The sequence below is a fragment of the Echeneis naucrates genome, chromosome 7 (genome assembly GCF_900963305.1).
Source record: "Echeneis naucrates chromosome 7, fEcheNa1.1, whole genome shotgun sequence".
NCBI lineage: Eukaryota > Metazoa > Chordata > Actinopteri > Carangiformes > Echeneidae > Echeneis > Echeneis naucrates.
In genome coordinates, this window is record NC_042517.1 from 4,825,619 (window position 1) to 4,840,452 (window position 14,834).

General features: G+C 45.1%; 1 protein-coding gene across 1 annotated transcript; it reads right to left on the reverse strand.

Moving 5' to 3' along the window:
• Positions 1 to 1,301: 1,301 nt before the first annotated feature.
• LOC115046428 (PDZ domain-containing protein 4-like) lies at positions 1,302 to 14,584 on the reverse strand. The gene is made up of 8 exons (XM_029506790.1): positions 14,525 to 14,584; positions 7,623 to 7,676; positions 6,782 to 7,092; positions 6,548 to 6,635; positions 6,356 to 6,454; positions 6,190 to 6,252; positions 5,655 to 5,756; positions 1,302 to 3,350 (listed from the first exon to the last, which is right to left on the reverse strand). The coding sequence occupies exons 1-8, from the start codon at positions 14,582 to 14,584 to the stop codon at positions 1,302 to 1,304; spliced, it is 2,826 nt and encodes a 941-aa protein (XP_029362650.1).
• Positions 14,585 to 14,834: the final 250 nt, after the last annotated feature.

Consider the following 14,834-nt stretch of genomic DNA (forward strand, 5'->3'; position numbering starts at 1 on the left):
TTTTTTTTTCTTTATACTATGAGCGGGTTCATAGAAAGACATTCACAATAACAGTATGTTAAAGGCTTTCAGTCTTTAAGTACAAGGGAAAAAGTAGCTTCAATATCAAAACATGCATGTAAGCCAAATGGAAAAAAATCAGACACCCAATTTTTGGCTATTACAATTAATTATCCAGTTTTTTTTTTTGTTTTGTTTTTTTTGTTTTTTTTCTTGGAATGTGTTAACCAATCCAAGCCTCTGAGTCAAGTTTGGAAATTATGAGAAAAATTAAAAAGCAATTTCATGTAGCTGCAGATCAAATTAACTTTTTTTTTTTTTTTCTTAATAGCTGACGGTTATCTATTTGCAGTGTAATAGCGCAGTTCACAGTCAAAACTGAAAGAAATCATACTGCCTACAGACAAAACGCATTTGGATGTTTTGGTGTCTGACATGTAGAGGAAAAAAAGATTGATACTTTGTACAATATCAAATGCTTTGTATGATACATACGCTGTTGTTTCAAAAAGCAAAATACAGCAAGCCTGACGGGTGTTCTGTGCTTCAGTGTTTTTGTGACACTTTGAAAATTGTACTATACAGTCAAGTGTGAGGAAGGCACCGCTCAGCTCATTATCAAAACGCCTGTGGTCTGACAATGATGATGCATTTCCTGTGTCAAAACAAAAGAGCACTTACACGAGTGCCGCAATAATGGAGGAAATGTAACTACATAAACTGGCACACAATGTTTTGGAAATGTCCTCAATCAAAAGTCACTAAATCTACTGTCTCATGGCTCAAAAGTGGCTTTTTTTTCTCAGTGGTTTCACAGCTCCATGGTTCTTAGCCCAAATATTAGATTTTTATCTCTCCTGTCACACTCAAAATTGTAATCGAGGCCTGCAAAGAGCTTTTCATCTTTCAGACAATCTCTTCTCCATCTAACGACAGACTGCAGATGGTTATGTTTTTTTTCTCGCATCTTTTTTCAGTGGAGGGTTAACTGTGACATTCAGAATTTGCAACTTGATGGTTTTGATCCTTCCAACCAGACAATTTTTAAGAGGAAATGTTAATTTGTGATTGTGAAATGAGTCTCTAATGTGTCTGGATCTGTCTGTTGCCAGATACAAACCTTGGATCTTTTCTCCAGGCTGAACATTTCAGCTGTGCTATAAATGACCGTCATGAACTTTGTGTATTGATGACGAATGTTTGTGCCAAGTTGCAGTGAAGGAGACTGTGTTCAACCTTTCGGCTCAGTCAAGATATTTTGGCACTTTTTAAATCTCTGCTTCCTCCTCTCCCATGTGATGTCAGACTGTTGTGACAGAGAGCAGCGGGTTGTAGACCTTCTTCCCGTCAGCAGACCTGGTCCCGTGAGCCAGCAGCTCCTGTATGGTGATCCAGTTGTCCAGGATCCTGCGGCTGCGTTTCTTCATGCTCCTGCGGTGGCAAAGCTCCAGTATGGAGGTGGACTCCTGCTGGTGTATCATCCCCTGCTGCGCCCCGCCGCCGCCGCTGCTGCTGCTGCCCTGGTCCCTTTCTCGCTCCCTCAGACAGTCCAGACGACTCTGCATCATGAACTCCCGCCGCCGCCGCTGCTCTCGGGCCTTCAGCAGCTGCTGCTTGCGCTCCTCTTTGCTCCAGTAACGGCCCATCTTCATCTCGCTCACAGCATCATCGTCGGTGGTCATGCCGCTGCGCTCCTCCCTGATCTTCATGGCCCGGGCCTTCAGGAGCCGGTCCCTCACAGGCCTTTTGGCCACGTATCGGGAGCCGTCACTGCGGATCTTGACCTTCCACTCCATCCGAGGGGAGGTGGGCAGCAGTGAGGGGGGTAAGGGTGCTCCAACCGGGAGCTGGGCCACATCTTTACACGTGCTGCCTAAGCTCATTGGGCTCGCATCTCCTACTCCTTCCAAGCTGCCCTCTCTGGGATTCTCTCTGAGACCGCAGAGCTGCTCGGAGGCGGAGGGCGACCTCAGCTGCATGCAGCTCAGGTAGCGGTGAGGCGGCTTTGTGTCGGTCTGACGACGGGACAGGTACGGGCTGTTTTCTGCGCTGCGCCCGCCGGACCGCTCTGCTGTCCCACCGGCTTTGGGCGTACGTCTCATCCCTCCATCCGAGCCCCTCCTGGTTCCTCCATCCCGAGACAGGGACCTAACCTTAGCTCCGGGGCTGGACGTCTTGGCCTCAGCTGCCTTCCTGTGGGTGTGAGAGTAGGGCTGGTTGAGGTTTGCTTGCACCCCGTCCCGTCTTTCGGCTCTGCCTCCCCTCTCTCTCTGCCTTATGGAAGGTGGAAGCTGTAAACCTGCTGAACAAAGAGACTCCCCCCCCTCCAGGCTCTGCGTAGAGGGCGAGGGGTACTGTTCATTCACCAGAGGGGTGCTCCTGCAGCTCTCTCCTCCGGTGTTGTAGGCACTCGTACTGTCTTTATCTGAGCGCTCCCTCTCTGGAAGCTCATTGATGTCTGACAAGGCGTGGTGACAGGACTCCTCACTGACCAAAGAACCACTAATGTCCAACCGTCCACTTCCAACTCCGGCCACCATGCTGGCTCCATTCTTGTCCTCCAGAGGCCAGGCCTTCAGGCAACGTTCCCTCAGCTGCTGCATCTTCTGAGCCCTCAGGATGTTCCGGCACTTGAACTCCAAATGTCTTAGTTCTTCTTCCAGAAGGGCCATTTCGTGCTGCGTCAGACTCTCATTCCTGTTCACATCCAGCGGGACGCCCCCTTCTTCTTGCGCTGCTCCCTGGTCTCCCAGAAGCAGCAGAGCGTTAGTGTTCTTCTCGTAGTAACACTTGATTTCTAGGAGCTCTTTGTACCTGTCGCACTCCTCTTCGGTCAACCCGGGCATCATCATCCTCACAGGGTCGGCCATGTAGGCCCTCTCCAGCTGCTCCACCTGTTCCAGTCCTCCCCCATTAACACAGTCCAGCCCCAAGAGGGAGTCTGTGCTGAACTGAAGGTCCTGGGAGTGCAGCAACGGCGGCGTCTCTCCCCTACCGGACAAAAACTTGCGCATGCTTCCAGGTGTATTGGTGGCGTTTGTGTTGGAAGCACTGGTGTGGTCGTCTCCCAGGAGGTCATGCTCTGATGACTCTTCGTAGCGCGTGCTTTCATCGGTCCGGCCCACACCGCTGTCCAGCTCCTGGCTGTTGCTCAGTACCGTCTGGAGCAAATCAGGCGAATCTCTGCTCACCGAGCGACCCTGACCGCTCAGCACGCCTCCGATGGCAATGCCACCCGGTCCGGCCCCCAGGACCGAGGTACTGTTCCTCACTCTGTGGCTGCTGGGCAGATGGACTGCATTGTCCAGGGGCTCCAGGTCCAGCTCATCGGGGTCCAGCTGGTTGTCATTCTGACAGGTAAAGGTGGCGTCACAGCACAGGAATCAAGTTCAATCATGGAGAAACAAATGAAACAGAGAGAGATTAGGATTAGAATAGAAGATTGTGCTGCACATTCATCAGTTCTGTTTACACTTCTTTTCACATGGCGTGTTTTAAAGGAATTGGAATATTTCTTGTTGGGAAGTAAACAAAATGATGATAAACCCACTAAAGACTCGAGCACTGGCGCTTGTGTAGAAGCAGAAGCAGTGAGGAACATATTAGGCTGTGCAGACTGTTTCATAAGGAGGAAAAATCTCCAAACAATGACGTTGACATTTCTAGGAAGCATAACTTCAGTTGCAGCAACGTGATCACCGGATGAATTTGATGAAATTCCTTTGGCTCCGCTTTGGTCTCCATCTGCTGCTAAATGTCCCACCCAGGGCTTAAAGTAAGAAAAAATCCTGAGCCTGGGGGGGGGGTGTAATAGTAAACTATTTAATTCTTATTCTAAATACAAAATAGGAAATAAATAGCCAAAAGGCATGTCGTCCACGCCCAGCACCGCTTATTCTAAGTCCTTTGTCTGTTAGGACGTCTTCCCCTGGCTGGGTAAACTTACTCTCCATCATCTCCAACAGTGACTTCAATGAAAAAAAAAAAAACAAAACACTGGCTTGGATGCTGCCTTTGCTATATGTTGGCGCTGCCGACCCGCGATATGGAGGTCGTGGGTTTGATTCCTGGTAGGTGCAGATGGTCAACTGGTGAAGAGTGAAGGGGCTACAGCAAGGAAAAGCAGATAGTGGTGAACGGGGAAAACGGTAAATAGGACCAGGAAAGAGAAAAGACTGGACCAGACCAGATTTCTGTGTGGGTCTGCTGAATACGGCGAGGTTAATTAGTCAAGGTTACGAGTGACTAATTAAGGTTAATTAAGGGGTCTCTGCTCTACCGTCTCTGCTCTACCATTGAGCTACGTCCCCAGTTTCAATGACTTGTGTTAAGAGCAATATTCCTTCCTGTCACTAGGTGGAGTCAGAGCAGTATTAGATTTTAACACCAGCCTGGCTGCAATAGTTCTTCGCTTCCATTAAATGAAATGTAAATAAATAAAACTATTTGGCTGAAACAGCAATGGATCTAAACACGATGTAGCTGAAGGTTAGGAGATAAGTTAAACAGTTCTCATCCATGTAGATGGAGTCAATCTGATATTTCATACTCAATGTTCTTTCTGTCGTAGCTTGTTGTTTTTATTGGTAACAGCTCAGAAGCTGATCAAATATAATGCAAATACTTGGGCTGAAATTAGCAAACCATTCACTCCTCAGAGCACAGTTTATCTTGGCTAATTGGTTTGATTTAAATGTGGTGTGTGTGTGAGTGTGTGTCGACTGCAGGATGAGGTATTGATTATCTTCATCTTCATTCTTATTCTTCAACAACCCCTCCAGTTCGCTCTCTCTCTCTCTCTTTCTCCCCCCAAGACAACAGATCAGGCTTTAATCTCTGCTTGTGCATTTCCCTCTGATGACTCTCCGCGCTGTCCTCCCTCACCTGAATCTAAATGTGGGACTATGCTTTAGCAATATAAATCATCCTCTCACAGGTTCCACTTGTGCTCATCTCTCCAAATACCAGAGGACATATTTAAAAAAGGGGAGAGGTGATTTGTGTGTCTGTGTGCGCAAGTGTGCGTGCGTCTTTGACTTGGTCCATTTTAATGAGTGCCATTTAAATCTGCCCTCTTGCTCCATACGAATGCGGACAGCATACAGATATTTGTGTCTCTCCATCTGCCTCACATTTTTTTCAACAGCGCGCAATGGAAATACATTTATTTGGGTCGACGTGTGTCAGGTTGTGTCTTTACAGGTATTTTGGCGGAGTTGTGTTGCTGAGGGTTGTGTGACGTGTGTTACAAAGCCCTTATATTCGCCGGAAGAGTGACCTTGAGGGAAACAAAACGGTGCCACATTAGCGCTGTGTGTACAAGCACTATTTTGTCTTTGCCTCTCTCTTCACAAAATCTGTGCTCTCGTCATGTTTTTGCTCCTCTCCGGTTCTCTGTCTCCTCACACATCATCCAGCTTCCAGGTTGGGACAAAGCGCTCTCTCTGATGGCCCCAATTTCTTTCCTTGTTTTTGGTTTTTGCGCCTTTAAATGCTAATATAGAGCACTACCCTCATACATTCAGGGGTGTGAGATAATCATTTTTTATATATATATTAAAAAAAAAAGAAACAAAGAGAGAGAAATGTTCTTTTGCTTTGTATTTTTTTAGGTCAGTTTTCAGATTGAAGAATGCATATCCAATATCCCTCACCTCTATCTCGGGCCGCGCAAGGAGCAGGGAGACATTAGTGCTGTCCTCTCTGGTGAGAATAGCTACCGCCTCCTCTCTGTCCTGGATGTCCACTCCATTTATCTGAGAGAAAAGGAAGAATAAATCTGAGCTAATGTCACATCATAATGGGGGGACGCCTCCCATCAACGCTTGATTCAATTAAATCATTCAATTCTGGAAATGTTTTTTCTTTAGACTGCAACACTGAAACAAGCCAATTTCTCTCGTTACCATAAAAGCACGAGTAATGACATTCAGCCTCTTGTGAAAGACTGAAGGATAAATGCTGCGCTATAAGCACTTTCCTTCAATAACACTGCATCAAAAGTGGCTGGACTCCTGCTCTATTGTGGGTCAGCGCTTATCTAAGATGTCAGTTTCATGTATTATATAACGAGACGAAAAGTTAAAAACAAGGTATGAAAAGTTCCCATGAGGAGACAAACAGCCCAGAATCATAGTGCTGCTGCTGATGCGCAGAAATCTGTCAGTGTACTGATGAAGAAGCCCTCACCTGTAGTATTCTGTCCCCCTTGCGGATGCGGCCGTCTATTGCAGCAATACTGTTTGGGTTCACCTGGTTGGGGGGGGGATAAAAAAAAAAGAAGAGGGGGTTCTTTTGTACTGGATAGGAATTGGAGGAATTTATTGAAAATTGTATCTCCAAACACTGTGCTCACCTCGCCCACGTATATTCCCAAGTCCTCCTCATCATCAGTTCTGTAACACACCGTCAGCCCGAGTTTATCCTGCTGACGAGACTTGTACAACTCCACCTCCTGGTGCAGTGAGATAAAAAGTTAGAGGATGTCAGGCAGAGGAGGACGGTGGGGAAGTTTTCTGCATGAGCACAACAACTAATGGGCTCTCACCTCATATTCCAGCTCATCCTGCCTGTCCACTTCGTGCTGGGCGATATCAAAGTAGTCCGTGGGGTCGTAGTATACGGGCTCTATAAAGCTGAGGATGAGAGGATCCAGGCAGTTAAAAAAAAAAAAAAAAAAAAACTACAGATTTTTTGAATGGGCCTGATTAAAAACGGCAGATGTATTCCTGCTCTGACAGTTGGACATGCTGCAGAGGCCTATTATTCTACACCCACTCACAGTTCATTGAGCAGATACGGCTCCAGGAGAGGTGGTAGCGGAGGGGATGGCGGAGGGTCAGGCGGGGGTGGAGCTCCGCAGGGATGCTGGCTGCTCTTGCCCAGGGTCAACATATGCTGGAAGCTGATGTCTGTCTGGGTGCAGCTGTCTACACAGTCGGCCATGCCCATAGTCACTGGCACCAAACCTCCGGGCGCCCCGGCCAGGCCCGCCCTTTTGCGGGCCCCCCGCCTCAGTATGTTGGACAGCACGGGGTCCCGTATATCCAGGGTGGGATCCCCAGAAAGGCGGGACAGCTCTTTCCCATTCACCTGGAAATCCAAAACGGTCAAGATCAAACACTGGGGAGGCGGCAAGAGGGGAGGAAAAGGTGAAGGGAGGGAAAATAGAGTGAAGTATTTGGCTCAGGGAGAAAATGATTTGAACTAGAGTCACCTACATGATACAGAGAAGCTGCAAAATACACAAGAGGTTGATTTGTAAAATGGGTACCAACTGAGTTTCATCCATTGAAACAATCAATTATAAAATATGCTACCATGAATGACAATAGGAGAGGAAGACAGAACAGAAAGGCGACATCAGTTTTCTTTAGACAGACGAGGTTAGTTCAACAGAGGAAACAGAAAAGGGACGACAGTACACACCTAAAATAAAGAGGGACTGAGGTCAAGTTAGTCAAATTAAAACTAGAAAATAAAGGAGTTCAAGTGTGTTGCACTACCACAGGGCTGATGGTGTTTCTATGGGAACACATAAAACTATGACAGAAACAGTTTATATAAAATGTGTGGAGATCACATCACATAAAGCAGCAGAGCAGAGAGCTGTATACTGAGACCTTGAATCGACCATCGGCATCGAAAGCACACAGCACGTTGCTTATCTGACCCTTCTGTGGAGACAAGCAAAGAGAGCAGGAAACCGTGAGCACTTTCAGTTTTTTTTTTCCTCATAAAGGAAAGTACTAAGAGGGGGAGGAAGAAATTCAGATGGTCACACAGGTAAAACTTTTTCTTTGTATATTAGTTTTGCGCGTCCTTTGTGTGTCCTCCTGAGCATTTTTCTTTTGTGTGTTGAGCATTAGAAATATATTCAAACGATAAAACTCATCAATATTCTGGAGACACCTGTTTCATTACGCTGCCTTCACTGAGTGAAGCAGCGGGAGCGTCACTCAAAGTTGGTTTAATATAATTTGTTCTGGGACCTCACGCTTTCAGTCATTCCAATCGGCAGGCGGAGATATAAAGTGTTTGGTTTATTTTTCCCCAAACTCCGTCGGCCTCTCCATGGAATCGGATGGCTCATTAAAATAGCTCTAAAATATACAGTATAGATGTCATAGGTGTCTTTTAATGACTCTTAAATCCTGCAGTGTATGACACATTTCAGCTGCTCTCCCCTCCAATGCTCGCCGAAACAGCAACACAAAATGAGGAGGGGATTTAAAAAAATGAAAACAGTGTAGGTGTTTGTCTCCAGGGTGACTGGTCAGTCCAGCAGCACTCAGAAGAGAGAGATTACTTCAGAATCGTAGTGAAAAGTGATTTAATCCATTATGTGCTGCAACAGCTGTTTAAGAAAATTTGGATGAAGACATTGATGGTCACCAGAGGATAAATCCTAATGCACCTAAGTGATCCCCGGCCTTTTGCTCTCACACCACAAGCATGTCAAATTTTTTAATTGGTTCGACACAATTTTCTGGCTTCAGCACCAGCGTCAGCACATCTCTGAAAAACCCAGAAGGTTGTAAAACCACGTAGAGAAACGCAATGTGGCAGACTGAATATTAATTCATAGTAATTATAATATTGAGCATCCGAAGGGGAAAAACCTTCAGAACAACATCAGCGTGTTCGACGTTGCTGAAGGATGATCCCCCAGAAAAACTCAGGGCAGTTGTTTCTGTGACCTGAATGCAGGTCTGCCCTAATGCTGATAAATAAATGAAACAAACCAGGGCTGCTTTGCTAATGACTAAAAGTGCAGTCTAAATTTTTTCCTGCATATTTTCAAATGCTTCAGGGTTCAATCCTCAAGTGGCAGTTAAGACTTTTTAACCGCTTCTTATTAAATATTCTCAATTTTATCACATGGGAGATCAAGAATAGCAGGATTAATGGCAGACACTGAGCCAGACACCTTTTGTGGAGTCTCATTCATGTCGCACACAGTGGCTGACCTTGGCTGTCTGCGGCTCGCCACGTCTTTATGGCCCAGCTTCATACTCCCACTGCCGCTCTCTTCTCTTGTCCCTTTTCCTGTAATTGCGTGTCAAATCAATGTTCCCCTGTGCAGCCAAGCACAAAAACTTTCTTGCCACATTCATTCCCCGCCTAATCCCCTACCATCCTTGCTTTTTTTTTTCCTGTTTATTTATTTTTTAAGGACCACCACAACTGTCCCACTGGTGTATCTTTCCTCCTCCGCCATTGTGTTTCCATGCTCACATTCATTTCCCTTTCTTTCCTCTCATCCTCACTCCCCCTCTCTCTCCTTCCTGCACACTCCTGCTTTCTTTTTCAGTTGCTGCCTCAGCAGTTCTGTCTCCTCGGTCCCTTCCCCGAAGATGAAAATCACACTCCTCTGTTTCCATCTATTTCAGCCAGGCTATCTCCCTGCCCCCCCCCCCCAAACACACACACACACACTAATACCCCTTCATAAATCTTGTTGTGTCTCACTTAATGAGCCTCTTCACTTGGAGACAAATAAGTTGCTTCCTCTTGGCATGGCCTGTTGGTGATGAAGGAATTAAACTGTGTGTGTGTGTGTTAGATTAGAGAAAAACACACCGTAACGTTCCTTGCTATGGTGCATTTTGTGCTTGTGGCAGAACTCCCCAGGATCATAGAGACTAATAGGAAGCTGCTCAGTGGACATAAGTGTCAGGTATGAATACTGAGAGAGCGGCGAGAGGCGGCTTCTCATTCATTATCAATGAGAGGTGCTGAGATTGCTTTGAAGATGACCTGACTTGATGGAGAATCCATTACACTCTTGCATGTGCTGTTCCTCATTATCTCTGGGTTAGTAGGTCATTGCATACAGCTTCTGTTTGTGAGCTAAACAGCCTATGCAAATAATGACATGTACGTGTAATTCCTAGACTCCAAAAATGTAGTTGAAATTCTAAAAAGATTAAAAAAAAAAAAAAAAGAAAGAAAAAAAATGGGAAAGCACCCAAATTCACAGCAGGGGGGCGTTCGTGTTGTCGGTGGCTGCGGAGCTGAGGGTGGGGTCGGGCGAAGAGATGAAAGGCATGAAAAGAGTTCAAAGTGTAGAGAGGGAAGGCGTGCGCTGGGAGAGAAGAGAATGGGAAGTGAGGAGAGAAGTGTAGAAAACAAGCTTTCAAGGAATGCAATGTAGCTTCAAATAGGGAGAGAGTCCGACTCCGAACACGTGCACAATGAAAGCTGATTTGGATTTTAAGTGTTTGATGCATCATTGGTTTTGATCTGAAAACCCTTAGTGGGGCAAATTAATCTTGTGTGCTGTAGAAAAAGCTGCCGAAGAGGGTGACTGAAGACTGACTCCAAAGTTATAAACTGCACGTAGTACAGAAAACACACACACATTCAAAGTCCTAATCTGGAATATGCCTTCATGTTGGATCACAGTGCTCATATTCAAATGCTTTGCCTCTACAGCGAAGAAGCTCCTGCTCCCCAAACATATTGAATTCCCCTTGTTTGGTAATTGATTTTTCTCATCTCCCACGCTTTGAAGGCTGGAGCAGTCACCTTCTGAGAAAATCAATTAATCTGGCGATGGTGTTGACCTACTCTGGCTATAACCCCTGTTGTTTGATATCGGCAGTCTAATTTGAACAGACAACTATGTAAAAAAAAAAAAAAAAAAAAAAAAAAAAAAAAAAGTGCGGAGATATTGATTTAGAAGCAACTCAAACATCTTTTGAAACGAAGGTAACAAATCTCTGTGGGAGCACAGAGTCTGTAAATATGCATCATTTGGCAACGCATTCATCATATGGTTGTATTGTTGTGGTGGTAATGGAGGATCAGCTCAGAGGTCTGAGAGAGGGCGTGTGAAAGATCAAATATGAGCACAACACTTCACTGATTCTCAGGGAGGGAAAGGGAGAAGGCTCTTGTCATGGGCTAAACGACCTTACAATAACACCCGCCGCTCGCTTTTTTCCTGCCTGCTATTAAAGGCGAGATGAGAGTAACGTCCTCTCTGTCCGTGACCTTTTCGTCTCGTCTTTGTCAGCCACATGTATCAGTCTGCAGGTGGGGAAACAACAGAAACTTCACACACACACACACACACACACACACACACCAGCCTGCACTTAACCTGACAGAAAAAGAAGCTTCCACGCTAAAAGGTAACGAGCAGTCTGTTGGGTCGCCTAATTAGCAGCCTTAATTGTTTCACACACGGTGGTGTAGTTGTAATTATCATGACTTTATAAGTATATATTGACGACAAACTCAGACTCCTCCTGTGAAGCATCCATAATCAGATGCAAGTATATAAACAGATAGCACAGAACAGAACAGAACAGATAATAAATGACAAAAAAGTCATTATTTTGTGAAACACATCTTTGCAAGAAATATTTTAACTGTATTGAAAATACTGCACATCAACACTTAAAACTTCCTCCCATCTGACCGTAAGTAGATTATGATGCGCATTTATTTTACACTTACTTAGTGCTAAATATGGGGAGATTAATGAGATAGTATCAACGGGAATGGGGGTATTATGCCATGAAAGCAGTGGCCAAAACACCAGGAACAGATGACATAATAGTGTGTCTAATAAAACATGTGATGAAGCTGTGCAGAGATGATAGAAACACGAGCTTGTCCTCATTATCTTGTGTGTGTTTGTGTGTCTGTGTGATCTGATCATTGGTTTGTTTTGGCTGTCATCTTTTTGCCTCTTGAGATGGTCAGTGTGTTTCTTCGTGAGACTATAAAAAAAAAAAAAAAAAACAACAAAAAAACGGAACGATAGGTTTGTTTAATGACGCCGGTTGCCACGGTAACAGCCTCCTGCTTTACAGTGACAGGCAAGAGGAAAAGAAGGGAGCGGCTGAAAGGCCGGGAGATGGTGGTGGTGGGGGTTAGTTAGATCTGCTGCGCACGTGAGTGTGTGTGTGGGTCAAGGAGTGTGCAAAATATATTTAAAACACAATGTGTTGCTCAAATTGATGTGCACATAATAAACATTATGAGCAACAATATGCCTTTTTATTTGAGGCCTTTATGATGCAAAATGGGTGAGAAACATGCCAATGGGTGTGTTCCCACCACCAACGTGGAGCGTATGTGAAGCAGAGGCTCGATGTATAATGCATGAGTTACTATTCCTTTGGCAAGAGAATCGAATGTTTTGATATAGTCAAACTTAACAGCCTGGATTTCCAGCCCGGTTTAGCCGTAAGCTGTTTAACGCTGTATTTATTGTGTAAAGAAAGACACAGTCAGTAGACTGCATCTAATTTGAAGGTTTAATTATAAATGTTAGTTAGGAAAAACACCTCAAAGCTCTAAAGGAAAACTAGAGAGCCTGGAGAGCTGCAAAATGTGACGTGAATTGAATTGATGTTTTCTTTAATGATTTTATTTATTTATTCATTTATTTATTTATTTTACAACAAGGCACTTCCTTCAGTTTGCTTGGCATGATCTTTGGATTAATCAGCCATCTGCACAGCAAGAATTGCTGTGCTTATAATCATTACATGCGATAACTGAGGTTGAATTTCATGGATAAAACAGCGTGTGATTACCGATGCGCTGCCGTTAGTATTTTGGATCTTTTGCTTTATACATTTCTCACTTCCTTAGCACTCTGACAGACACCAACTCACGCCTCTTATACGAGACCTCCAGGTTTTGGTGAATGTACCCGCTCATTACAGAGCACCAATCAACGTCTCTCACAGCCAAGAGCTCTGGCTGTGGTTCAGTGCTCCATCTGCGTTTGTTCTCTCTGTCTCCTGCTTCTCTGCCTACAGCCAACAATGTCATTTCAGGCTTACCAGACTGCCATATATGCAGAAATACCCCCACCCCCACAAAGTATACTTTACACAGCCTCAACGTCTGTGCACACAACCTGACAGTTTCCTTACATGCTTCAAATCATGCAACATGTATCTCCTCCCTGTTGCTGTTCACTCATGGGCACACCCGTCTGGGAAGCATGTGCAGGTTCTGTCTGACAACGCCGCAAGGGCTTCTGGGATGAGAGACTCAGAAGGACACAACCTTCAGGCACAGCTGGCCTGACATCACCCGATCAGGGGAACTGTCTGATTTCCGTTAAAAGACGTTGACCTGCATGCGGTCAGCGTCATTACTGTTAGATAAGGTCACAGAATGTGAAATTATGGCCCTCCTCTGGTTTTATGATCATCCCACAGACTGCACAAACACACCGACTCATTCCTCATCTTCCTGCCTGCGTTCAGATATTTGTGAAGTTATTCAAGCCTTTCTATTCACCCCTGCTCAGTGAAGCGCACAAGTCAATTACCTCTGGTATTGGAGGGCAAACAGCAGAGAGAAAAACACTGAAAGGAAGATAAAACAGTCTGACTTTCACTCTCTCTTTCATTTTTCTGTTTGACTCCATTTCCCAGCTCGACTCATTACTGTGCCTCTGTTTGGCCTCTGTCCCTCTTCATGTTTTCCTCTCCTCTTGGCATTGCCTCTGGCACCAGATGCAGCCCAGTTAACTGGCCCAGGACCCGACTGCAACATGCAACAGAGACCCAGCTGTGGCTTCTGGTGCCACAGATACTTAAAGTGCTGCTGTGCACGCCCACGAGTGCCGATCATTTCTCATGCTTAGTAAGCATGGGACCCATTTCAGTCACAGTGTGTGTCATGGAGTCACTGAGCGGTAGATTCCTCTGGCTCCGCACAGCCAGATGAGCTTACTCACATACAGTCTGTGGTCCCAGTTGGCAGGTGGTACTGAGGCTGTAACCGTGGCAACCCCTCTCTCCCATAACACTTTAGCCCAGCTTTAACAACCCATCCATCCCGCTGCTTCTGTGGCTCTGCACCACTCCACATTCTCCATGCCAGCATATCTCCCAATCTTATGCAACGTATCTCAGCTCTTTGATCATAATCATTAGCTATAATCACGGTGAAGGATCGTTATCATAATTAGTGGGAACATATTCACTGAGTGACAATGCTTAGTCCTGCTGAGGTACTACGTACATTTATTTGTGTAAAATCTGCACAAACAGGAACACATTTTGGGAGAAAAAAAAAAAAGATATTCTATTGTGTCATGAGCTGGTCCTCATATTAAATCTGTCAGTCATGTTTCATGCATTCACTCATTTAATTCCCTTCATTAGTTTTATCAATTGCTTTATCTAATGCTCATTATAGTGATGTTCTGCTTTAACTAACTGGAGATCATTGGATTGATTAAAATTTATTTAGGAGTAAAATCAGGAATTTCATACGCGAGTTATTTGGGATTAACAGGTGCTTTAGTGTCAGGTTTTGTTTTGTTTTGTTTTTTATCTGCAGACAGAAATATGTGTATCACATGAGCGTGTGTATGTGGCTCCGTCTGCAGCATCTCTGTGAGGAGTTAAGAGAGACAAAGAGTACTTTCGGGACAAGAAGACACAAACGGATGCTTTGCTTGTAGAGTGAAAAGAGAAAGATGAAAACAACACAGACAGAAATAGAGATGGAGCAGAAGAGGAGAGATGGGGGGGGTTCTCACCTGGAACATGACCCTGTATTGTTCCTCAGGCTTTTGAACTACACACATGTTACACCCCATTGTGACTTTTTACACAATGCTGGTCTACGTAGGTCCAAAAACTGCTCCAGATGACCACTTCTCACACCAGGACTCTTTCTATCAAGGTCTTTGTCTGTGGCAGTGGGAGAGCCCCACCCTCATTCGCAGGGTTGTGGTATACTACACTTCTCCTCTTCAGAGTAACACACAACGCATCCCTGCCAGCGACGCACACACAGTTCAATTGGCTGTGCCACTCTTCTTCTCCTTCTTCTTAGTGTTATAATCC